Here is a 27441-nt window from a genome sequence, read left to right as displayed (position 1 = left end):
CTCTTCTTGAGGAAGAAATTGGAAGAGTGCTGCCATCTGGTGGCCGGGCAATGACAGCTGACGTTTACACACAGCTGCTTCCACGCTTCAGAACATCGGTGCTATTGATATTGATTGATATAATTCATTATAGAAAATTAAAGTCCTTATTATCTTTGGATCATTTATTTTATTACTTCTTTATTATTGCTGATTTCTTAGCAATTAATCTATTAATCACTTTCTCAATTTATTGATGTGAGTTGTTTGGTTGTTAAAATTTCAGAAAAGTAAGAAATTAAATAAGGCAGAAACTTATCCCCATCCCAAATTAGTGCAGAATGCTAGTACTGGGCACATTACATGTGATTAATGTAATTTACCACTTAAATAACCAAGCACCCAAGTTATTTTTTAAAGAAAACACCTTTAATACAACAAGCAATAATTCACAAATCCCAGTTGTAACAGAGAAATGTATCAAATACAGGAAAAGAAATGAGATATTAGTGTGACTATATCCAACCACCACCATACTCTGCACTGCTTGAAAATCGCTTCAGGTGATTTAAAAACACTGGTTATCCAAATTAAAAACTTCTGAACAGATTTAAAAACAAACTTGTTAGGCCTACATTTAGGCTTCATTTAAACATACATTAATAACAAAGGCTTAAAGCCCAGACCACGGGAACGTATTTGGGGTTCTCAAACTCTGACCCAACTTGTTGGTGGGCATCATCTTCAGTCTGCAGAGGAACAAGACAAAATAACAGTTACTGACCAACAAAAACATGCACAAACAAGTGTTAACAGAGCTGAAGTACAGCACTTACTTTTGATTCAATGCAGTGTTTACTCCCCACACAAATGGAGTGGCATTCTCTTCAGCCTCTGCAAGACAAAACGCTCCATTACCTTTACAGACATGGCATTAAAAAAAAAAAAACTATCTGTGCTCAAAGTCTGGATCAGAGTCAATGAAATGAGAATAAACTGGAAAAAGTTACTCTGGCTCTGTCCAAAAGTAACAAAATCCACCTACCAGCAACTCCAAATCTCACTAATTAACAAGCAATATTTTTGATTTTATTCAATCCTCACAAAAGTCAAAGTGTAAAAACCAAAAGTTGTGGATATTAATTTTACCTTTGTCCCAGTCTTCGGTCATATCTGGGTTTACCCATGTACTGACCGGGACCTTAAAGTGCCCATTTGTGGTCGCACCTGAAAACAAAAACGCAGAATTTAACTCAGAAACACTAAGCAGATGTTGATCCTGCAGGAAAGAAAGAAGAAAGAGACAATCCAATGATGATCTTACCATTGTCAGTGCCAGTGTCCAGAGACTTTCTGTCCACACAGGTTTCAATGTGGTGTGCCAGCTCATGCTTGGGGACCAGGTGGCGAGCATTAAAGGGGCAGGTTTTTAACTGACTAGCCAGTTTCGGATGGTTCTACATCAGTGAGAGAGAAGTGAAGTAACAGTCAAGGTGTGACTATGGGAAATAACCAGACTGAAAACTCAACAATGAGTAGTCCGGTCAAACATAGGCCTGACACCTCAGCACTCTATATAGGCGTTTTCACATATTCACTCTGAACGAGGTCCTGAGAATTTGCCCTTTTCACAAATGTAACACACAACAGGAGCCTGTCTGCATCAAATGTGTTCTCACACGTTTAAAATACCCAGTACGGTTTTAGGCGAGAGTTAACGCACTGCAGAGTGTGCAGGATGAGGAGGAGAACTCACCAGCTGTTTTTGTGTTGACAGCAATACAAACCAAGCCTCAAAATTAACTGTAGTGGAAGCAGAGATGGAAACTGAGGGCAGTGCAGGTTAGGACTGCAAAATTAACTGTGATTTTACTGAAACTACAATATGGCCAGGTACAATAAACAAATCGCAATTTTTTAAAAAAGTAAAAAATGTGAGAAAGCAGTATTATAAAGGTATTGTAGTGCTGCAGAGATGACATGATTTACAAATTTTCATGTCCAGATGCAAGAAAAAAATGTTTGTTTGGTACAAACCCCAACAAACATTACATTATCATATTTTTTTTCCAGTAAAAAATAAAAATTGTAGTGCAAAAATGATAATTCCTGCTGATCTCATTGCATTTGTCACAATAATCGCAATATGACTTTTAACCAAATTGTGGATCCCTAGTGTGATTCTCATGTTTTCATATCACAGATGATAAAGAAACGTGAGGTAAAAAAAATCAAGACAGATATTGATTGATAGATAGTTTGTATGAAAAAGAAACCGTGAAAGAATGACAAGCAACATACAAATAGAAGAGTATGACGCAGATAGACGCCACACACATACACTTGCTTGTTCTGGACAATCACTTGCTCTACACACACTGACTTTTGTTTTTAAAGTCATGATTTGATTAAAACATTTTTGAACTCACAGCTATGCCACTGTTAGCCAATCCAGTCTTGATCTGTAAAGATCAACAGTTCACTGGTTTTACACCCTAACAACTGTCATTTACATTTTCAAATTCTTCGTTAAAAAGACTGTGTGGCATCAAGTGTGATGCTGAGCTGTGTTGGCTTTTAAGTGTTCTAGGCAGGGGTGGAGAGGGAAAAAATACTGGGAGATTCTGATTAAAAATAAAAGTTCATTTCAATTGATTTTCAATTTAACATTGTTAACTGATGTTATGTCTAGATACATACAGAGCTTCACTGCATGTGTGAAATGGACTTTACGCCATAAACTGAATCACAACTTGGACTAACTAATGTGCAGAGTGCAGGAGGAGCCACAGAGTAATTCAGAAAGTGCTCAAATTACTGATAGAGCAGCTGACATCATCAACCCTGCAACAGCCTGTCTGAAATTCAGTGATATAATGAACTCTTTGGTACCTGCCTACACAGATATTGGATCAATTGGTAGTAAAAAAAAAAAAAAACACACCTGTGGCAAAAACTATACAAGGGTTGCCATCACAACAGAAAAATAAATCAAACTAATTTCTTCATATTGGTAATTAGAATTGAGTCTAATGAAGCGCCAGTCAAAAAACAGGATATGCTGATTTCTTAGGGGAAAAAAAGAAAAGAGAAGGAGCAGTTCCCTGTGGTCCACATCAAACTGACTTAAGAGCTGCAATCGATTAATGAGTTAATTGCCTACTATTCTGATAATCAATTAACCGGTTTGAGTAATTCAAGAAAGAAATGTCAAAATTCCCCAGTTTTAGGACAAAACAAGACATGTGAGGACATCTTGGGCTTTAGGAAACACTAATCGATATTTTCCACAATTTTCTAACATTTTTTATGGACTAAACCCGTGTTCCCCAGCCCTGGTCCTCAGGGACCACTGCCCTGCATGTTTTAGAGGTTTCCCTGCTCCAACACACTTGATTCAAATGATCAGGTTGTTGTCAGGCCTCTGCAGAGGCTTGAAGACAAGCTGATCATTTGAATTTTTTTGAATTATTTAATGTCCCTCCCACAAAATTGTCTGATTGGTTACATGGTGGCATCGGTGGCAGCAGATAATGCTGAATCTGCAATAAATGTCACAATCTTATGATCTATAAGCTATAGCACTGTATGAGAAGAACAGATGGTCTAACTGGAAGCAGCTGAGCAACTCTGAACTTTTAAGAGAGGGATTCAAATTTAACTTACCAATTATATTTTTATTTCATGAGGAAGTGGAAACCTTGGATTTATTTTCAGTTAAGTGAGTGAAGTCCCTGTACTTTGTATATTCTTTTGAAATGTTCTATTTTGCAGCATTTAATTTAAGACATGCTTAAAGGCATTCAAGCCTTTGCTGCAAAGGATCTGTATGTTGGTCACTGATAAACTAAAAACTCCATTATTGGCCAGCCCCTAAATTTGAGAGGTAAGGTTTGTGTTTGCTTGGCACAAGTCCAGCTCAGTGGTTAGCTTGATTTGTATTATGTGGGCAAAATATTAAGACTGTGGGGTTTATTCCAGGGCTGCTGTATTAAGACTATAGTTTTAGTTCTCACAAGGTGTACCTAAAACACTGGCAACTGAGTGTAAGAAATGCATGCATCAGAGAAGGACATTTACATCCCTGCACTCTAATTTAAACTACAGTAAATCTATAATGTTTTTCCATATGTGCCAATTGCAGGAAACAAGCATGTGACTCACCTTCCTGCACTTAATTAGATGGTAGGGGAAGCGGCAGGACCGAATCTGGTGGTTCTTGTCAAAGGGGCACTGCAGAAGTTTGTCTGGGTCAGTCTCTCCCTTTTCATCTTTAAAGACAGAAGAACAAATGTATATATTTCACCAAACCGAAGACAATTCAAGCTGTCAAAGATGTGGAAGAATTTGTAGTATTACCTATTTCCTCTGCCAACTGTGCTTCCTGAGTAGAGGCAGTCTTGCATGGTCCAGTAGTTGTTCCAAATCTGATGGTTAACATTCTCTAGCCGGGGTTAACTGAAGGCACACCAACTGGTCAACTGTGAAGGTCAAAGATATAATTCATGTTAGCCTGGAATGCATAAAAACAATGTAGACAAAAGACAGAAACAACAAATACTAACAGGTGACTACACATGCAGGACTCTGTCCAACTCTGCAGGTAACCCAACAGCTGCATCAAATTATCCATCACCACAGTGTGATTGCTTGCTGGTGTGAATTTGTTTCAATCATTATACCAAAGGAACCTGAACACATCTAGTGAAGCAAATCTAGCCAACTGCACACTTTTTAGAGCTGCAACAATAAATCAAAAAATTAGTTTGAGTCATCTTTTAAGGGAAAAAGTCTCAATTCTGTGCTTCAGCTTCTTAAATGTTAATATGTTCTGGTTTCTTTACTCCTCTGTGACAGTGAACTGAATATCTTTGATTGTGGACAAAACAAGACATTTGAGGATGTCACCTTGGGCTTTGGGAAACACTGATTGACATTTTCCACCATTTTCTGACATTTATGGCCCAAAGAGCTAATTGATTAATCGAGAAAATTATCATTATTTGCAGCCCTTCGCATTTCACCAAAATTTGGCTCTTAAATGGTGCCAAGTCTGGTCCCCAATAGCAGGCATGGTTTACTTAATTCTAAAGGTTTTTAAAATGTATCCTTATGCATTATTATTGATACATGAAGTGTTGACATCACCGTGTTGTGCATTTTTTTGTTCTTTGTAGCATTTAATCAGTCTACCTTACAGTTAGTTTTAATTTAAACAGCTCTTTTGCCTGTTCATTTGGGATATTTTGCATTTCCCATCTGTGAAATACAGTTTTTTGGATACTCCTTTGATTTATGTTTCAGAGATGGATTTTGCTTTGTGAAATGCATTCTTGCTGTACAAAAGAGTGTTCACTGTTCACATCTGCATAAAGAGAAGTAAAAGTCAACCATTCTGTTACTCTGGATTTTGATGATAGTCATGTTATACTGTTATTTGATATTTTCATTTATCTTTCACCAATCATTCAAATAGGGAATGTCAACCAAAACTCGTTTTATATACTTGTATTTATATACATATGTTTTTAAATGATAAATGACCTTGTATCTATGTATTTGTGAGTAACCCTTCTATTTGGGACACATGTATAGTGAAATGTTGAATAAAGACATGTCTAAAAAAGAAACGAAATAGGCAATCAACTGCAATGAAGGACCATTCATAAAAAGAACAAACTGCTAAATAGTTGTGAGCTGTCTAGCATGATAGCTAAGTATATCAGGAAATGATTACAGTGTCAAAAGATTGATTTGGCAACAATATACCCGCACCTGAGGCCAAATAAGTTCAGCTTCGGCGTACACCACATTTTGTATTGATTTCACTTTGCAACACAGCCCACCTTCAAAGTTTCTAGCCGATTGAGCACAGCATAGGGCCTAAGGTTGCCCCGGGAAGGTAATTACACCAATTATTAGGGCCCGAGCACCGAACGGTGGAAGGACCCCATTGGAACCGTTGGAATTATTATTTTTTTTTCTTCCTACAAATGAATCTCTACTTTAAGGTTATATATGTATAAGTAAACCTGTAGACTTTTTCTAGAGACATTCATTGAGTTATAATTACCTAGAGCTAAGCTAACCATCGAATATTGCCCAAGAACCGTGGATGCAGAAAAGTTGGCTAGCAGCCAAGTTAGCTAAGGGGGGGGGAAAGTGAGCTAGCATAATTTAATAAAACGAATACCTGAGAGAACAAACATAAATTACACATTCAGACAATTAAAGTCTTAACTTTTGTTAAGATCTGAGCAAGTGTGTTAAATATAGTCCTTAAAAAACTAGGTGTTATCACAAAAAACAACAATTTTACAGACCTTTGTTCACCTCTTGATCCCTTGGATTCACCGACGTGATAATTTAAGTTTGTGACTCCGCCCCTCCGTTCTTTAACGCCAAGGGGATCACGTGACTTCCTGTTCCAACAAACCCAACGACAGACACGGTTCTGGTTATAGGCGATTCAAGAGATAGTGTACAATATACCTACATTATGTATTACATTTTTGCAAATATTATAGACAATGCAAGCACAAAAAAATAATTGTTAAAATACTAACTTTAAAAGTAATATCGGGGATCCTGCATCACCCTGTTGTTTTTTTTCCACAATAATGACCTGCTCACCGTATATTGTCGGCCCTTACCTATTTCATGGCCATTTTTATGGCAGCGTTGTGAGATTTAAAATATCTGAAATGTGTGTTGACAGTTGACTTATGGGTTACAGTAGACATTACGGTAAGTGAAAGGCCTTTTGTGTTTGCCGTGTACTAGCGTCATTACGGTAGCTACGCGGAACTTGCCGGTGTCAAACATGGCGCTGTCCTGTTCGAGCCTGTGCAGTCATTTGTCTTTGATCCGACTGTGTGGTCTCAGGACAAGCAGGATAACAAATGGCCTTTATTCTCCCCACGTGTCCTGTCAGTCCAGGTATGTCCACGCATCTTTAAGGTTAATTTGTCCACGAATTGTCACTTTGTTTACTCGCATCCCACTGAGCCCCAGCTAAGCTAGCTACATATCAGGGTATGCTCAACCGTTTGTTGTGTTTGATAAGACACATTTCAATTGATATGTCACGATGTGAAAAGGAGTTGTCCACTTTATAGTTAAATTATGGTACTTTTCACTGTCATTGGTACACGTCCAGTACAGAAGAAAGTTATTTTAACATTAGGGCGTGGATGTGTAGAAAATTTATGGGTTTTTAACTAATTTTCAATTCCTCATAGATGCTCTTTAAGGAGTGGTTAAGTTATGTTTACCTTTCTTGTTTCTCAGGTTGCCCCTGTGTAGACACTACTCATCATCCAAAGTTAGACGAGGTATTGGTCGTTATGTCGCCTCCTGGCTCCAGAGGGCAAATAACAAATATGAGGTTTTCCTCAAAAGGAGATTTCCCCGATTTTTTCAGCTTTACCACACTTTTGTGGAAGGTAAGTCCACTGTTACCTCACCTGAGGTCTTCATTTTGTATTTCCAACGTTATATACTGAAACTATCTGTAATTATTTGGGGTTATGTTCGAGTTTTGTATTACTTTAAAAGGACAGTTCACCCTAAAATCATAAATGCTTATATTCCCTCTGGCCTTTGGTGTTTTTTGTCAATCTAGATTGTTTTGGTGTGACTTGCAGAGTTTTGGGGATATCAGCTGTAGGGATGTTTGCCTTCTCTTTAATATAATGGAACTAGATGGCCATTAAGCTTGTGTTGCTCAAAGTGAATTCTCACTGAATGTGAATGTTAAAACGTATTGAATAAATGCAGCCAATGTCTGTCCATATTTGCATCATATATATGCAGTTTTTTAAATCACTGAATCATTTCAGGATTCAAGCTGCTGTTCAGAGATGCCAAAGAAGTGAGGAGGGTAAAAGCAAAGATGTACTCTGGAGTACAGTTCAAGGATTTACCCTACAGGGAGATGGAGAAACTCAGACAGGTGGAGTCTCCTTACTGAATGTGCCTCACCACACTTAAAATTACACACACAGGACAGGGTGTTTCACACACACATAAGAGCTTAGAGGTAATCTTGATGAAGCTGTGTGGCTGTAGATGAGTGAATTAAAAGGAATGTCTGTGCCTGTTTAGCTTCCTTCGTAATTGACATTGACAGAAACCATAATGCCCACACCAACTGTAGCTGTTGTAAGACACCAGCTTAAAATTGTATTGCACAAATTTTATCCTTTGCAAGCTCTCATGGGGGACATAAAATCAGGTGCCAGAACTAATTTTGTCTGTGAATCTTGAGTTTAACAACTGTGTTCTAAGGTAACAGGTAAACAATGATTCTTACTTAGAGCTAATTATACACGAATGAAAACATACTTAAGAATATTTCATTTCTGCTAGATTACCCCAATAAATCCCCGTAAATGCTGCACAATGGACCATCTCAGGATAAACCACTTTAGATGTATCGTCTTGTTTTCAAGGGAGTTCCAAACATACACTTGCAAATGAAGAACAGAGCAAAACAGTACAAGACAAAATATGCAGAACAATAAATAAATAAACAGTAAACAACCTCAGACAGTCAGACTGACGAACACAGATATAGAGCTTTACAGAGAGATAATTATCACATAATAACTCTGCTTAATTTACATTTATTTTGCAGTTTCGCAGAGACATGATCAAGGCCATTCCACTGGTGGCAATATCCCTCCCTCCCTTTGCCAACTACCTGGTTTTTGTCTTGATGTGAGTTACTTTGAAATAACCATGTTTTTGTTGTAGCTGATTCATATTCAGCAAAACATCCTGAAATGATTGATATTAATGTTCATTTATGTACTACATTGTGTCCTCTTGGATTTCCTCTCCTGTCCCTGTTGAAACATAATTTCCCATCACTCCATGTGTCCCTCCTCCCTCTGCTCTGCTGCCGTCCCCTCTGTTCACTGCCAGGTACTTATTCCCCCGCCAGCTCCTGATCCCTCACTTCTGGACTCCCAGGCAGCGGGTCGAGTTTCAGGGACTGTATCATTCCCTCAGGGCCCAGCACCACTGGCCAGTGCTCAAAGGACTCGAGAACACGAGTCACCAGGTCAAAGACGGTCAGCTGCAGTGTCAGCTTAAGGACCTGTGTGCTAAAGTAAGTGAATGCATCAGACAGTTTTGGTGATACAAAAACTGCATTGTAAAATATGTGACAGTGCAGAACAGGAAACCTTGCACGTGTATCGGTGACCTGTTCTAATACTACCAGCTGTGAATTGCACTGAATTGTATGCTTTTATTTCAGAAGTGCTTGAGCATAATGATAGAGCATAAAGGGGTGCATTCACTTTTCACAAGGTGACTTAACACATGTAAATAACAGACAGCAGAGGTCTTATTTATCAACTGTGCTATTGGTGCATGGTTTTGTATGATGTGATTCTTTTTGTGCTTTAAAATGTGCAAAATGTGCGCACATTTAGACCCAGATCTGACCGGGTGTACCAGCAAATTCCAAGTGATAGACAGTTGTAATCTTAAGCAAACCAATTCCTAAATTACAGATTCACAAATACCAATGCTAACGTCAGCTATGTAATAATGGATGTCTTGTAAACCATCATTCTTCAAGACTGATAGCATTCTACAGAGGGGTGACAAGTTAAAGGAAAATACAACAAAGTTTGGTGTTTCAGAATGGTTCACCTGTCTGTAGACTTGGTGTCCTAAACAACCGAAATCAGTGGTTCTTAAACTTATTACCAATTTTAAGGGAAGCAAAAAATAAAAAGGCTCTTAGAATTTTAGTGAACTAAAAATCAGTGCGATTGCATCAGCAAACTGTTGTTTATTTCCCCTACATAAACCATATTCAGCTTAGTTTCACCCCCCTGCAGTGGCTCTGTGCACCACCAGGGGGGCCACCTCCCAGTTTGAGAACCACTGACCTAAATGTAGAACTACTCAGTCAGAGAGCAGTTTATTATGAAAGTAATGCAATTACCATTTCAAGCTCTTTATCCAAAATTCAGATACTTTTCAAACTATAAAAATACATGTGTTTCAGAGTTAAATGATTATTAAGCCTTAGTTAAGTTAAGCAGTAGTTTTGGAAGTTATCTTACAGCCTGTGACTTCCTGTTAATGCTGGCAGTTGCTTTTGATTGGACGGTGCTACAGGCACTTCTTAGCAACCAATTTTCACATTACAGACTAGATTTAAATTAGCAAGTATAACTTAAAGTACAAAATTTGTGATGGATTTACAAATTGCTAATGCAATGCCAATATTTTCTTCCCTCTACCTTGTTGAATTTAGAGAAAACCACAGAGACCATGACTGATGAGGCTTAAATGCCACAACACTTCAGCTGTGAACTATATGAAAGTTTGTAACTGTATCCCTTATGGTCTTAAAGTGGAATAAACTGACTTTCTGTGCATTTTCAGGTGCAAAATGGAGAAAACCCTAAAGTGTCTGAAATCCTCGCCGTTCGGGGCCTGTTTTCTGGACACCCTCTGGGTATGAGGAGGATGAGCGTGGATCAGATGGTCAGTAAAACCCAAACACACAAACGCTCATTAAGCTGTTGAGCCTGAATGCCACTAGAATCTCTCTTCTGTCTGTCTTCATGTCCCAATCAGAGACACATCAGTGCCCTGCTCTTCCTGACTCCTCGCCTCCCGGGTTTCCTGATTGGCCGGCGGTTGAGCAGTCATGGCTTGGAGCTGCTCCAGCTGGACCGGGCCCTCAGCAGGCTGGGCCCTCACCAGCTGAGTGACTCTGAACTCAGACAGGTCAGTCACTCAGCTAGATTAACTGGCTTAACATGATTTATAAGAGGAACACTGTATTCCTCAGTCTGAAGTTATAAATACAGATTATGTTTCTCTCTTCAGGCTTGTTATGTGAGAGGGATCGACTCTAATGGTCTTGAAATTAACCAGTGTCGTGAGTGGTTATCCCAGTGGCTTCAGGTGTCATCCTCATTGAAAGGTATTTCCATTTGGATGTACGGTACTTTTGGAATTTTCTCACTTCAACATATCCCGTTAACATGTCTGGCTTGTCTAATAGTTAAAGGAATGATTCAGAATTTGGGGATATAGTCTTATTTGCATTGATGCAGAAAGTTAGATGAGAAGATCCAAACCACTCTCATGAATTCAAACTTCTTTCTCCCTTTGGCGTCACAAAAAGCTTTAAGCAATATTTTCTCTTTGCAGAGACATTTCTCCTCAACACAAGTAAACAGACTTTAATATGTAAAATCGGTGGAATTCTCCTTTAAGACACTAAAGGGGATCTGGGTACCATCTCTCCAGTTTCTTACTTGTATTAAAACAATTTGTTTTTCTTATAACCTTTCTGAAATGTTATGTTTAAATATGCAAATGAGCATTATCTAATGAAATATGCAGTGATTTGCATAACTTTCCTGAGCAGAAATCCGTGCATTAAATAAATCTGAGAAATTTTGGATATCTCTCTTTATCACTCCATTAAAAAAATTACATTTTCACCATGTTTTTATGAATAAAATGTATATAATTCAGGCTATGAATGACATATGAGTAATCCTTTCAGAATATAGATCAGCTGTGTCCAAACTTTTTCCCTTGGAGAACCAAAACTTAAACTTAAACGGTGAGCCACGGGCCAAAAGCAAACACCTGTTGCATTATGATACAAAAGTGATATTTTAATGAGTGAGCGGCGCTTTCATTTTTTTTTCCCCCTTAAAAATCTTGCCGGCCAAATTGAACCAGCCCTGATATGGACAGTATAAGAAAAAACTTATTTTAAAGATATGTGTTGCAAATTTCCATATATTTTTAGACACAGGACAAGGGTAAAGAATTTTAACTAACTCTCTGCCAAAATGTTGAACCGTTCCTTTAACCCCTCCCGTTGGCATGTCTGTCTGGTCTAACACCGTCTCTTTTGTTAAATTTTTTTTGCAGACTCAGAGGTGTCACTGCTCTTGCACAGCATTGTATTTCTCTCTGCCAACTACCCGAAAGGCCTCGGTCGACACTGACAGGAAGCCTGAAGCAATCCACTGCGGTGATTATGTTCTCATTTGTGCACTGGGCAGCACCGCTTCCTGAGAGCTGTCAACGTCTTGATTTCGCCAAGGAAAAAAACACTTTAAAACCGTTCTTGGCAAGATTTTGAGGATTAAGAGAAAAAAAAATCTGTCTTAAACCAAAACTCAAAGCGAGTTGTCAGTTAAGATAAAGGATCCTGTAACTTGCCAATTGAACATCAACAACATGCGCAATCAACATGATTTCCTCTGGAAAAATAGGGAGGATCTAACGTGTCTTTATCAGGGGAAGGGTGTGGGATTCTATTTAACAAATTGGCACAATAAGACAGGTGTATTTTCACTTAAAAATCTTGCTCAGAGTTCTCATGTACTTCAAACCCTCTTGAGGGTCTTAAATTCATTGTGATGCACTGAACTATATTAAGTGGTGTTGTTGAGGTCATATCATGAATGCCTGTCGCTCTGTCTCTAGCTTGTTACCTCTATAAACCGCAGACTTGTCAATTGTTTACTAAGCTTACGAGTCATTACACAGCTACCAAGACAAGCTGGGAAACAAAGAGGATATTGTTCAATAAAAGTTCAGCAGTACTTTTTGTGCTGTTAATATTTCGCTCGTGGAATGGTAAAACAGTTCGGACACATTCCATTCATGAAAGTACAGATAAGAATGCTTTTGTGTGGGCGTGTTAAATTCATGTTCACATCAAACATTTCCGTACTGTATCTTCTCAAACATTTACCTCACTGTGTGCTGGTCATGGCAAAATTGTAGATAGCTTGTAAAAAAAAAAAAGAGGAATTTTGTGACAGAAATGTTAATGGATCCAAAAAAAGATTGAAAAAAGCCCAATTATTACTTGCAAAGACATTCAAGCTTGTTTGTGTGATGAGAAGCTGAACTTCTTATTGTAGATTAAATATCCTCGGAAACCTTTTTTGCGGTGCAGCACAGCGTTGAGCATACAAGCTGTCTGAAAAGAGTTGTGATGGCACTTTAATTTACTTTATTGTTTACTTGATGTTTTCTTGCTTTGGAGGTTTAAAACTAAATTAAAGGAACAGCTCACAGCAAATTCAAAATTATATATTTTTTTTCTTAGCTGTACCGCTATTTATCCATCAAGTTTGTTCTGGTGTGAGTTGCCGAGTTTTGGAGATATCAGCTGTAGAGATGTCTGCCTTCTCTCCAATATAATGGAGCTAGATGGCACCTGGCTTGTGGTGCTGGGGTCCAGTCTTGCAAACCCGCCCCCACCGGTGAAGCTGAGCACCACAACCGACCTGATACCCTACAATAATGTTTAAGTCATCTCCACACCAACCCAGAACCAAAAGTCCCACGACCTGAACCACACCCGTGATTTAACAGACACAGTCACTCACTTGTGTTCTCAACTGGCGCAGCTCCTATGCTCCTTCTTTTGCAGATGTGTTTCCGCGGTGACGATGAGCCTAGCTTGCGGCTAACAAAAGCTAATACTTTTTGAAATTTTGTACAAGCAGCAAAAGCCATGGACAATGTTATTCAGTCATTAAGCGCATCAGAAAGCTTCCCAAACATCTGACTGGGCCTTCAATGACATATTATCCATAATTTGGTATCTTCCACTGGCTGTTTTTTGTCTTTAGGTCAATAATTTTAACTATTAACTAGCCTATATTGCACACTAACGGACCATTGTTTGGCTGGATGTGGTGGGAGGGAGGTTCTGTTTTAGGCTTTCATGATAAAATCCTACCAGCTAATTAGGTTAGATATTACTTAGTAGATTTAAATGTTAAAAATACTGCACAGTCATTTTTATTTCTGATTTTTCCAGGTAAAAAAAGACATTGTATTGTGTGTGTTGTAGTACTATTCTCACCTGCTGCCTGTTTGCAATTAGTTCACTGTTATCTGTGCCTGCACCTGTGAATTTATATAAATTACATGTTTTTGGGGGTCACCAAGCAGGTACCAGACCCAGTGCAGGACTCCGAGTGCCAAAAAATAAAAAATACATTGGACAAACTCAACAGTAATGTCCCTTTTCATAAATCATGATCCGGTTATGATAATCCAGAGACCTTGTTGAAAAAGTAGTCCTCATGAAACTCATGAAGTCTGTGGATTCGCTTGAGTTGCTTGGTCCTTGGTCCTTTGCTATTAAGTTTCCATGTATTTTTTTGGCACAAGAGCCATCTTCTTTCATTATATTCGAGAGAAGGCAGACCTCTCTATGGACGATAGATAAATAGCATCACAACACAGAAGGAAAATGTGTATTTTTGATTTTGGGCTGAACTTTCCCTTTAACATAACCTGCTCAGACTACACTTAAGCAAAGAATTACATTCAAGCTTTTTGTGAACTTCGGGCTAACAGTAGAGGAACTGCACATCCCTCGTGCTGATGTCTGGTGTTGTAAAGTGTAAAATAGGAAATGCTGTTTGCTTCCTGTGCCTTTCACAAGGTCTGGCACAATATGTCTGTTCTGCAACCGTTCTTTTCTGTTTATGATTTATTTTAAGGTATGTGTTTCCTTTGCCCAACAGCTTTTGAATGTTGTGTTGCTGTGCCAATATTATATACATTGTAATGGGATTGTGACTGAAATAAATACCTCTAAGGTGCATTTGTTTCCCCTGTTTGTATTTACATTTAAGACAAATTCAGATGTAAGTTAAAGAGTCTTTAATAAAAATAGAAACTGGGAATCAGCAAAACATAAGAACTTGGCACCAAAACAGATCTTCTAACAGAACAAGCAAAGTCAAAGATGCTAGAATTCCTCGCCACCAACAAGAACATATTAGAACATGATATTTCTTTCTATCATTAAGAAGACCTAAGCTTGAACAGTATCAAAGCAGAGTTATTGTTAACCTATGAAAACAGAATCCACAGTCAGTACAAGGGAAAATATATTGTTCTGTGCATTATATCTGAAGTATAAGATGAACAAAAAGTCTCCAAGTGAAGCTCCCAAAAAGTATGATCTGAACAGCCAACTCCTACTCAGGGGTGAGACCGAATCACATGACTTCGTAGCCGCTGCGGATGCCTCTCATCAACAAGCAGGCGAACACAATGCCCATAATCTGGAATTAAAACAAGCACACACAACATGGAGAGGTAATAGATATTAGAGTTTATGGAGTATGAGACATTTTTGACGCACATAAAGTAGAATCTTTACTTAAATCCTGCAGCAAAAGCTGAGGACAGAGGAAAGACAAAACCATCAGACGTGACAAAAAATATGATAAAATAGGTCAAATTAAATGATAAATTATTACAGAACACTATCATTCAAGATTATTGACTCTAGGTGTAAGGTATAAGGTGTTGGGTATAAATTTTGCACTTTGTTTCTAATGCACCAAGGCTTTATTTTATTGATGTTACGTACCTGCAGGAAAGCAATAACCAGAGCTGCAACTATCACCCACTGGATGTTTTTCTTCAGTAATTCCTCCACAGCATCGTGACAACCCTAGAACAATAACAAAAAAAAAAGGTAAGACAATATATCGATTCAATATGGACATTTCATTGCTCTAACGGTGAAGTAAAACACTGACTGCTTTGTCACGGCTGTTTTGTTGACATTGGCTTTACTTCCTCATTGTTTGAAGCCCCACACGCCCCAAAGCTGTATGTGTACAACAAGAATGATCACAAAATCAACACTTTTTTCCTCTTCCAAGTCTTTTTGTCTTTTCTTCTTATCTTATTAAAACCCAGTATTATTGCAGTGGTAAGCCCTTGTCACTGAAAATGTGCAAGTAAAAAGCCAATAGCACCTTAAAACTAATGAATAAGGAGTCTCAGCCTGTAAATGCAAAAAATATTAATAGGCTTTTGCTTCTTGCACCTGATTTATTTAAGGATTAACAGCTTATATAATCACACTGTTAATGCACAGTGAAAGTATGATTTAATGTATGCATAAAAATATAAATTATTTGTGAATCTACTATCTTTTTCAGCTTTGTCGCTGAAGCATGTACTAGAAACACATGCAAAGATATCACTGTCCATTGCAATGTTTCACTGCAGACATCAGTCAGCCACACACCAGTCTGGCACAGAGCAACGTTATTTTCCCATGGGAGTCAAGTCTCTGCTTGATATTTACTTTCCATCTACCTCCGCTTTGGTCTTGACTAAATATTTCTCTTTAGCTTGGTAGATATCAGCCATTTGGTGCTCAACTTGTAGTGAACAGTGGGTTTGCTGAAAATGCCCTGCTGCTGTTGGGGACAGGGTTGATGACACTGACAACAAGTTAAAAGAAGATAAAAAGCAAAGCAGAACTGCAGAGTTGGGGCATGATCAGAGTTCTTACACCTTTTCCAACATTTTCAAGGTGCATTTTCATTTTTTTTCCCCAATATCTTACAGCTGTGGTAAATGTCATTTATTTATTATCTCAAAATGATTAGACCCTATTTAATTTCTTCATCACATTAATTTAGATATTACTGTGCTACAAACAACCAAAATTATGTTACGTTATGTACCACTGTACAGGTGACAAATTAAAGGAAAACACAACAAAGTTTCATGTTTCAAGATGTGTCAGCTGTCTGTGGACTTTGCATCTTATATAACGTTGCTGAGCCAATATAAAACAATCACTCAAACACTAGACAAATAATTTCAATTTCAATAATATACTTTTTTTGTTTTAAGTTTTAATTTTCACACAAATGCTCATTAAAACACCAACCTCCTGCCATGTTGCTGTCAGTGTGCAAAGTGGCAAGCAAGGCCAAGAATAAGGTCAGAGAGATTGATTATGGAAGTAATATGATTACAGTTTCGAGCAGTTTTAAGCACTTCATTCAAAATCCAAGCACCTTTTAAACCTTGAAAACATTACACTACACTAAAATTCAAATGTTTTCAGGGATTCAAAGCACCTGTAAGAACCCTATATCAGCTGATACTCAACATGTGCAGGTATATTTGCACCAGTGTGTGTGTCTGCTGATAGTTAAAAAGAAGCTGGTACAGAAATAAGTTTTAGGGTTGCTCAGTACACATTTCTTTAAGAAGAAATTTAAGGGATTGTTATAAAAATTGTTATGTGTTTATGTAAAAATGGAAGTGGAAAACTACTTGCACCGTGTGCAGCAAGACATCAGATCACAGTTGCTTGTGGCATGATGGGAAAAGGCTGCTTACTGACCGACTTCTTTGTTAAAGCAACCTGAGTTTGTTTGTCTGTACTGTTAACAGTTCTTCTGTTGTATTTCTGACAAGGCAGCTCCTCAACAAGTGTTTGCCAATCTCATGTTGGCTGACTTTGCAACAACACATCACGCCTGGCGGTTTACCTTCTGGTACACTTTGGATGCGTCTAACATGGCTCCGATTCCGCATTTTGCTGTGACGTTCCTGCAGCATGAGTCGGGCACAGAGTTTCCAGCAGATGTGAAGGATCTCCAGTCAGAAGAGCTGTTCACACCGCAGCATTTCAACTGGAAGCGCAAATCAGTCAAATAAAAAACATTTATTATGGACATGCTGGCAATGGTCACAAGACAAACAAAAGGACATAGCTTATGTAAACAGATGGTGCAAAGAAAAACAAAGTCATGCGACACCAACCAACAGGATGCAGCAGTGTTATGTCAAGGTGGTGTCAGACTAAATAAACAGTGAGACAGAGTTTGCACAAAACTCACATCCTCCTGCAGTTTATCCACAGTTTTTCTGAATTCATCTGTGCCGTTGTTGTAATTGGTGATCATATCCGTGAGACTGTCCTGGACAACAGCTGAGATCTGGATGGGAAACACAACATGGAAGTGAGAAGCACACCTTCTCGAGGCTCCTATTAATACACAAAACAGTGAAACTCTGCACTCACTTTGTTTCTGAAGACGTATCCAGCGATTGCTGCTGCAATCTCAACAATGATGACCAGTGAGAGAAGGATGGCAAACTGAGGGGGGAAGAAAAATTAAACATATTTAACTATTATTTATTTGAGATTAACATAATTACTAATCTAAGATATATTACATATGTTGTACACACATTATTCATTAACACAACAATGTTAATTTAACCTTTTCATGTTGTGTGGTTTAACAGATACCAGACTATGTGAATTACCGTGGTGACCATGCAGTAGTTCTCTTTCCAGGCGCCACAGCAGCCGAAGAAGGCAATGAAGAAAATCACCACGCCAACTCCGATGATGACAATGGGAGCTCCAGAGGCTGACGGATCCTTGATCATGAAGGTATTGTGCAAAGCCATTTGAACCAGGATTCCCAAGACAACCAAAGCTAGGCCACAAAGCTGCAGAAAAGATAAGGAGGTTAGTTTAGGCTGATAATTTCTGCTTTTTTTGTGTAATATAAAAATTTTCATCATCTGGTAACAGAATTTGTGTATCGACCTTGAGTAAACATAATTACAGCAACCTGAAAATTAGTTGTTTTTTTTTTTAAAATACTGGTCTGAATTTGCAAACCCTGAAAAAAGTCATGCTAGTTCCCTGAGGCTGCACTAAGCTAACATCAGCAAACATGATCGTATTGACAATAATAACATGCTAATGTTTAGCAGTTATAATGTTTACCAGATTCACCAGCTTAGTTTAGTGTCTTAGCATGCTAACATTTACTAACTGGATGATCATCAGCTTTCCACGTATTTGATATTTTGACCTGATGGTGACTGGCAACAGATGAAAAGTCATGAGATCACCAAAGACAGTAGGATACATTGCGTGGGGACAATAATAGTCTGAATTTCCATCTAATTATTGTTGAGATATTTCTTGTGTCAGTGATGGACCTACATTGCCATTCATAGAGCCATGCTGCTAGCTATGTCTCTAAAACTACTTAAAATCAAGTTAAAACACCTCCTGGAAATACTGAAGGTGGGGAATAAAACCAAATTTAAAAAAATAGATAAGAATATTTCAATTCTATAAGGGGTATTTAAAATTCAAGATTAAATGTTAAGTTGTGATTAAATTGATCAATTACATATTCACTTGCATATACAGTTTAAACAGTTCTTTCCTTCCATTATGAACATCTGACACACACACAAAATGAGTAAGCACTGACGCTAAATAGATGGAAGGATGTTGCAACAGCTTTAAGTTCCTCAACGCAGCTATGATATAATCAGGTGATAAAATGTGGTATTGCTGCGTCACTGCTTTGGGTGGACCATTAAGAGCATTTCATTAGATCTTCTGCAAATACTGTGTGGGTGAACTGTTTGACCATGATCAGCTGAGATCAACAAGCTGTAGAGCAAATATTACACAACACCACTGCAACTTCTCTGACAGGGCTTCAGGAGAGCAGGCGGACCAGTCAGGGGAGGCATACGACGTGGTGAGATTCAGTTTGAGGACAGGAAGGAATTTAATTAGAGGTGAAACGATTAGTCAATTAATAGAGTGGTCCATTGGCAGAAAACTAATCACCAAGTGACAATTTTTGATTGATTGTTTAAGTCCTTTTTCCTAACCAAACATGCCAGACATTATCTAGTTTCTTCTTCTCAAGTGTGAGAATTCTAATCTCTTTTTGTCTCATTAAACAAAATATCTTTGGATTTTGAAGTGCTGGTCAAACAAAAAAGGAATTTTATTAAGGCTTTGGTATTGTCTAATATTTTATAGGCCAAATTATTACTAAAATTAAATTATTAAATTATTACTATAACTGGCAAATTAATCAATAAGGTAAATAATCCTCAGATGCAGCCCTATCAACCACTCAGCTCTACTGTAACAGACCTTCAAAGACTGACTTACAGATGTTAATGACCATCATCAATCTATTAATTGCCATCAAGTAGTTAACCAATTAAAAATGCATGAATTGATTTCAATCAATCCTCAAAAGCTGACAGGTTTTCTTTGTTTTGGTCTGCCTTGTTAGTCTAGAAATGGCTGTAATTTCTTGAATAAGGAAACTTTAACTTGAAATGAGAATAAAAATGAAAAGGATTTTAAAATTTTGATAAAAACATGCATTTTGTGCCTTATCAATTAGTAAGGATTTATAAATTAAGTGAATGTTAGCATTTTCAGCTACCAGTTAAGGAAAATGCATAAAATATGCAGCCCTACATGAACTACATCGAACTTCAGACTTAGTTCTCATAGTGAAAACCTCTCCTCATTACAACAGGCAGAACTGTATGAAAGTAATTAACGAGTAAACAAAAGAATAAAATAAATAAAATACCATGGTATTTTGAACATTAGGTATAGGCATTACCATAAATTTGTAGCCTGGCATGCCAGACTTGGAATCTCTCAGTTCATTTTTGATTTCTAAGTAGCGTTATCAACAGGTGCAGACCACAATTGGATAGACCTACAACCAATCAACAGCTTTTCAAGAGGGAAAAAATGGCACAAACTTTCTCAAATTACAGCTAAACATTACGCTAAAAACATTTGTGACTTTTCAAATCTGGACCAGAAAGACTCCTCTGTCAGTCATCGAATCAAACCCGCGATTGGCTGCAGAGATCCAGGGCGGGTGGAAATCTCTCTGAACTAAAAGGTAGTCACTAGTCAGATGCATCTGCCAGAGCAAATTAAACATGAGCTTGCAGATTCATCTAGTTCCCAGGCTAATACATCTGCACCTTATCATGGATGCTGACAGGTTATGAACATGTGTTAAAACAGCAACTTATATGATGACAAATCGATGTGGGTTTTGGGATGAGGATGTCATTCGTCAAGTGATACTATGACGACAGAATAAGGAGTGGAAAAAAACTGAACACAGGGTGAGAATTACTACAAGCATATAAATGACTTGAGGAGGGAAAATCCAGTGACTCAGACTCTGGACTTTGGTCAGTGTTTGTGACTTCACTGTAACGCTGCAATGTCCACAATAATTAAATTTCATACTATTTTCTTGATTACTTGATTAATCTTTTAGTATATTAAATGTCATAAAAGGATCCTCTACTGCTCCTTATGCTGCTTCACTGTGCTCACTGTCTCCAACCAGAACAAACTTCCCAAAATCACACACAGCGCCTTTAAAATCATTTGTCTCTCAGCTCCCAATTACCCAGCCCTCATTAACACTGTCACAGCTCCTAACCCCAGCAACCCCCTGAACTCATTCTTCACTCTGGTTCCATCAGGCCACAGATACAAATCTATTTACTGTAAAAAAGCATGCTACATTAAGACCTTCAAGCCCTCTACCATCTCTGCCATCAAACGAACTGTAGCACTAACACGTTCTTTGTACTGTGTATTGTGTTTGTTGTGACTGCTTTGAACGACTATCATTGTTCTTTAAATGTTCTAGTCATTTCAGCAAGCTGATTATAAGCTGGTAATAACCTCATAATGCGTAAAGGGACAGTTTGGATCATTGTAAGTGGGGTTGTATGAGGTCGACACGCCCCCAGTTTGGAGCAGCAGCAGGAGTACCGGTGTAGGAAGTTAAGCAATATGCTGCAGTGGAGAGAGTCAGCAGAAAAACATATTTTAGCCACCTGATAAAAGTCAGTATCAGTTTAAATGTACGCTATATTTAGAATATTTTCACTGCTTTAACTTGCCATCAGACAGAATTTTCCAATGGGAAACAGCTGTTATACAAATCAAATATCACTCTCTCTAAAGCCACCAGACTTCCTTGGCAAAATTATTAATTTTACCTTGCATGGAAGGTGGGAATTGCTGGTGCAGTGTTGCCTTTGTTTGTTTGTCTGCGTTTTGTGCGATTTAGATGAATCTGAAGTAACCTTTTTAAACACCAAAGTCACACAATAACAAAAATAAACCAACCAACCAGCGACTCCTGTTTCTGTGAGATAAAATTACTGATTTTGCTGAAGGAGTGTTATCCATTAGAAAAGGCTGTCTGATGGCAAAATGTAGTATAAAATGTTTTTTTTTTAAGTGAGCCTTTTACTGCTTACCCTGTCCGCACCAGTACACAGCTTAGCTTCCTACACTGGTGCTCCTGCTGCTTCTCTAAACTTGTGTGTCAATCATCATCCGCTGTAAGTACTACACTGACTATGGATGAGTATCTCATTTAACCCCATTTAAAACACGCCTAAGTATCCCTTCAGTCATTTTTGAGTCAGAATAAGATAATTTATTAACCTTTTTATCACTATTAATCCCCATGTCACCATGCAAAAACAAACACATCCTGACAGGATGTAGCACAGGATATGGGCATAAATTCACCATTATTACAGAAGCTGCTCTGACGTGTCAGTTGTAACTTTTCCTTTCCGTCTTTCCTCTAAGTCCATTCTCTATAACAGTTTTTTCTTAACATATGTTAAAAACCAGTATAGTCAAGTCACTGTAAACAAATTAACAGAAGCCCCAGTAACCAGTAGTAAGCCTGGTCTAACTGGTCTTACCACTCTGCACTGTTTTCATACTATTTTAAAGCATTTCAAGTAGAATGAACAGAAATGCTCATAACAGGATAAAAACCTACACATTTACACAGGAAGTCTGTCAGTACAGAAGCTTTAATGTCAGATGACCCATTTTCTGCCCAGTTTGTTACGTTATCCATGTTAAGCTCTGTCTGCAGTTGAAGTCCTCTCTTTTTTGGAACCACCAATGTAAATATTTGAGCATGAGTCAAATAGGTGGCTAATGATTGACGTAGGAAAACAAAAAGGAGTGAAAAGGCAAGGCAAACAGAGCAAAGACCATCACATCAATCCCAGAAATAACACCAGAGTATAATAGAGTAATAAAAATATAAGTGTTTATCCAGGTTGCTGTTATTTTTTTTTCCTCGAGCATGACCTTAATTTGTGCAAAGCTGAACATTTATATCTAATAACTGAATAATTATTGAATCAGTGACCATTTTGACACTCAATTTAGAGCAAAAATGACTACAGTTCAGATTTTTCTAGTCTTCAATTTCAGAATTTATAGTATGTTATTTTAGAGAAAATACATATGTCAAGATATATAATGTATATTGCAGAATAACCTAAAAATATTGAGATATTGTTTATAAACCATATCGCCCACCCCTTACGTATAACACACTATATTGTAGTTGTGAGACAATATAGGGACATTTTTTGTTTATGTACAATTTGTCAACTTCTCCTATATTTTATATCATCACAACTGTGTTTTACTATATTATTATTCATTTTCTGTCCATCAATATCTACTTGTGAATTATTGACAACTGTAGCCAATAAATATAATAAGTTCATATAGGCAGGGGTTTCCCACAGCATAACTGTTAGGCCTGGTGATATGTCTCTTTTGTTGGGGGACATAAGCCACATGTTTTTTTTGACGGGGGCCCGGTGCCAGCCTGGACTAGCAACAGACTGATGGCAGCATTAAGGAAGGGCTCTATAGTTTCTGCGATAACAGAGTCACAGGTGGACTCGTGTAATTGAGAATTTAAAGAAGCCAAAACACAGATTTCACAGGGCCCTACATTAAGTCAGCGCTAAAAGCTGACTTGGAAGTTTGAAAATATTAAAAAATGCATCCATTGAAAATAAAATTCTCCCAATGCCTCCCAGTACTTGGTGGGACAATGGGCGAAACACTGTAGGCTGCAATAATATCTGATTTGACAGATTATGTCAAAGCATTTAATTAGACTTCCTGGGCATAATAATCTATAAAAGACAAATTATGCTTGTTAAGTTTTTTTTAAAAATGTATTTTACTAGAAAAAAAAAAAAACATTTGAAGAGCCAGAACTTTGTTTTTGTTTAATGGTAGTCAGATTTGGTTCGGTCAGAGATATGGAATATTAAATCATTCACCTTTGCTCTCTACATCTTTGCTTTTCTTACCCTCAGGTGGGCTTAAACTAGAGGTTACATGAACTTCTTTTGAAAAAACAAAAATGTGAAATTATGGGTTATGTCATCGGTATCTGCTACAAAAAGCAGCTAATTACCTGTTATCCTATCAGCTGAAAAAAATCCATAATGTGACTCCCTAGTAATCACTTAGTTACTTATTACTGCATTCTAATTCATTAAATCATTATATAATGCTTATGATGCTATTAAGAGGGGGTGGGGGGTAAAGTGTTACTACCAATGAAGAGAATAATTGTTAACTGCAGTCCTAAAAACATGGACTGAGTAAAGAGAATGAATACATATTTGTCACTCTGTACTTCCTCCTGTCCAGTGTTAGATAGTTAAGAGTTCACAGAGCGATCACTGCTGTGTACAGCTTTAAGTGGCATTGTGTCAGTGAAAGAGGAGGAAGGGGGAAAAAAAGAGAAGAAAACACGTTCCTGGACGAGTCACATGATACAGTTACACTTTGAAATTTGGTCATAAGATTCAAATTCCATCATCACCACCTCTCGCTCTGCAGCTCTCAAAGACACCGTGTACAGACTGCAAACAAGTAATATCCGGGAAACACTCGGGTTAGTCCAGGATATTTGAGATGTCCTCATGTTCCTCCATGCTTTCATAAATCTGATATTGCACAAACATGTGAGCAAACCAGTCTACGAGGAAGAATAAATCATGAGGCAGATGACACGCAGTTGGTTGTCTGAGAGTGTCTGCTCATCAGCTGATGGAACAGATGATTTCATATTGTATGTTCACATAAAAGTAGGATAACACGACAATAAGAGTTCATGTCAAAGTCACGGGGATGACAGGAAGGAGTAATGCCACAAAACTATTCTAGCAGTGAACACATTTCTGCCAGAAAAGATAAGCTGATTATTCTTGATGACACAAATCGCACGAGGTGACACAACTTGGCCTTATTTCCTGTTTGCTCACTTCGTTGTGGTCACCACAAGTTTCTTTCACTTCTCAGCAGCAACATGTTGAAGGTGCTGTTTGATAGTACACACGTAAAGAAGTAACACCAAGGTTGCCATCAAGGTTATTGCAGTGAACTAAAACTAAGAACTAAAACCAGGTGTGAAAAAACATTTTAGTTAACTGAAATCATGACAGAAAATACATTTTATAAGAAACTAAACCTAACTGAAATGATAATGTGTATTTACAAAGTAACTAAAGTAAATTTGTCAACACAACAAGAATGAGGAAGCACTGATGCATATGTTCATTATCTCCGCCAGGTGTGCATGTGTGAGAGTTCAACGAGGCTGGAACAGCTAATCTCACATACTACTGGACCTATCAGCCTATAATACTGTATGCTCAAGAGCCTCTTGAGGTCGCAGCGATGCACAATTTTTCAAGAACCTATATATAACCTATACCGCCTGTTGACTCCTCACTCCTCTTCACCAGCTGGCAGAGGCCACAAGTCATCAACAGCTGCTAACTAATGAAAACTCAACTAAAACTTGAATTAAAACTAAATGAGCAAACTCGCTGCTACTCACCCAGAAAATGAAGTTGAAAAAGAAAAGCAGGAACTTCACACATTTCATTCCCCCTTCTACACCCATGGCTGATGAGGATTAGTTTCCTGGATCAAAACAAAACAACAAAACATTTTACATTTCACTCACTTTTTCAAGGCAGAGTTACATGAATAACATTTACTTGGTCAAAGGAGATTTAAAAATACCAAAGACTCAAAATACAATACACAGGTTTGGTTCTGGTTCTGTGATTTGGATACTGCACTTGGGCATATTGCTATTTTACTGCAAGTGCGATTAACTGTGGAGCCCTAAAATACACCACACTATGATTTTTATCACAGTATTAAAAAGACAAGGTAAAATAACAACTCAAAAACATATACTTTGTCAAATAACAATCCTAAAGTGTGCAGCATTTTTTGTTCATATAAAATTTGCTTTTCCTTCTGACTTACAGTACTTTTGTTCCTTAGTAGCCAGCCATGACCTTAGCATAGGCAAACAATGTGTGCATGAATAGTCTATAGAAATTAAGATTTCAATTATGTACAATTACAAAACAATGACAATGCAGCAGTCAGTAGAAGTGCTTTTATAAAATAAAATAATGATCTATGTAATATCAGGGTAAATATCATCATAATCCAGTGCGGTATAGAGACATTTTTTTAATTGCAATATCATGATATTTGATATATTGTTCCAGTTAAGCTGCAGCACCGTGGAGGATCTGAGTCATCCTCAGGAGGAACCTGGTCAGTACTATAAAAGGCCAGACCAGTGAACAGGACATCTGTGACCAACATTTTATTTATCATTACATACATAACCTCGGTCACTGGACCGCACAGGCTCCCATTGTGGAAATCTAATCTCAGCCCAGGCGACGGTACATATCCTTAATATAATTAACTAACGTTAAAATACATTTCTAGAGCCACGAGCTACTTTGTAAACAGTAAACAAGTCCTCAAAACAGGGCAGGACCGTGCTTCAAATTCACCAATCCCACAACACCACAACAGGTCCAAGTGTTGACTTGTGTAAAAAAGGCCTTTAAGACACCTCGTCTGGGCCCTGAACGGATCAAAAGTGCCGTTTTGTGTGAGAAACCGAGCCTGACCCGGCTCTGGCCCGGACCGTTAATCACCGCCACCAACAATACCAGCTTTGTCACGGGCCAAATTACATCAACCACTGCGGCTTCTCTTATTGAATTTGTCAAAGTTTATCCAATAAATTAGTCTAAGATAAACACAAACAGTTAGCCGAGCGGGTTCAGACACGTTTCTTCCGCGAGTGTCGAGAGAAACACCCTTTTTGTGGAAACTGCTTTTTGTGGAGAAATACCTTGTTAACGGCTAATTACACGCTAACGCTCCACAATGTTAACGGTTAGATAAATGAACAAAAGCTCGCCATTTTGTTAGTTTTTTTTTAAGGTCTACATTACCTTTAAGAAGAAGCTTTTTAAGTCCTGCTGTGAGGGGTAGCGGAGACGACGATGTGTTGAAATTTTAGAGTAACTTGTACCGTTTCTAGTCCCTCCCTCGGCTCTTCTCTAACTATTCCCCACCTCTCGTCCAGGACTTCTCCTTTCTCCCGTTTAATGACCATAACTTTATATGCTGCCTTCATGGTCGCCTCGTTAAACCCACAACTATCCCCAAAACTCCCTCAGTGGTGGAAGAACTATCATTTAGTGGCGGAAAAGTAAGTTACAAACACCACACTGTGAAAATACTTCACTACAAGTACAAGACGTGTATTCAAAACCAGACTTGAGTAAAAGTATGTCACGCATAATTACCAAACGTACTTAACGTATCAAAGGTAAAAGCAGGAAGAAGTATTTTACTCAAGTAAAAGTAGCAAAGCTGCAGTGTATATTATATTATTATATATCAATATATACTTAGAGGACTGAAAAGCTGTGGAGCTGCAACAGTTAATCAATTAGTAAATTAATTACCAACTATTTTGATAATCGATTAATCGTCCAAATTCTTTCGATTCAACTTCTAAAATGTGAATATTTTCTGGTATCTTTAGTCCTCTTTGATGGTAAACTGAATATTTTTTAGTTAGGGGCAAAACAAGA

The 27441-nt window shown here is 37.9% G+C and overlaps 3 protein-coding genes across 3 annotated transcripts; 1 reads left to right on the top strand and 2 right to left on the bottom strand.

Moving 5' to 3' along the window:
- Positions 1–386: 386 nt before the first annotated feature.
- On the bottom strand, positions 387–4494 carry gtsf1 (gametocyte specific factor 1). Its single transcript, XM_084719940.1, has 6 exons — positions 4339–4494; positions 4144–4250; positions 1304–1436; positions 1129–1206; positions 816–873; positions 387–728 (listed from the first exon to the last, which is right to left on the bottom strand). The coding sequence occupies exons 1-6, from the start codon at positions 4418–4420 to the stop codon at positions 653–655; spliced, it is 534 nt and encodes a 177-aa protein (XP_084576066.1). The 5' UTR covers positions 4421–4494; the 3' UTR covers positions 387–652.
- A 2266-nt stretch (positions 4495–6760) lies between these two features.
- Positions 6761–13326, top strand: letmd1 (LETM1 domain containing 1). Its single transcript, XM_084720395.1, has 9 exons — positions 6761–6918; positions 7270–7424; positions 7821–7933; positions 8618–8700; positions 8908–9094; positions 10390–10491; positions 10585–10737; positions 10840–10936; positions 11905–13326. The coding sequence occupies exons 1-9, from the start codon at positions 6803–6805 to the stop codon at positions 11979–11981; spliced, it is 1083 nt and encodes a 360-aa protein (XP_084576521.1). The 5' UTR covers positions 6761–6802; the 3' UTR covers positions 11982–13326.
- Positions 13327–14655: 1329 nt separating this feature from the next.
- Positions 14656–26950, bottom strand: cd63 (CD63 molecule). The gene is made up of 8 exons (XM_084720396.1): positions 26794–26950; positions 25356–25441; positions 18106–18294; positions 17858–17932; positions 17673–17771; positions 17322–17465; positions 15389–15472; positions 14656–15077 (listed from the first exon to the last, which is right to left on the bottom strand). The coding sequence occupies exons 2-8, from the start codon at positions 25419–25421 to the stop codon at positions 15012–15014; spliced, it is 723 nt and encodes a 240-aa protein (XP_084576522.1). The 5' UTR covers positions 25422–25441; positions 26794–26950; the 3' UTR covers positions 14656–15011.
- Positions 26951–27441: the final 491 nt, after the last annotated feature.

This window comes from Lutjanus erythropterus, chromosome 6, assembly GCF_056507025.1.
Source record: "Lutjanus erythropterus isolate fLutEry1 chromosome 6, fLutEry1.hap2, whole genome shotgun sequence".
Lineage (NCBI taxonomy): Eukaryota > Metazoa > Chordata > Actinopteri > Lutjaniformes > Lutjanidae > Lutjanus > Lutjanus erythropterus.
This window is presented reverse-complemented; position numbering and strand designations above follow the sequence as displayed.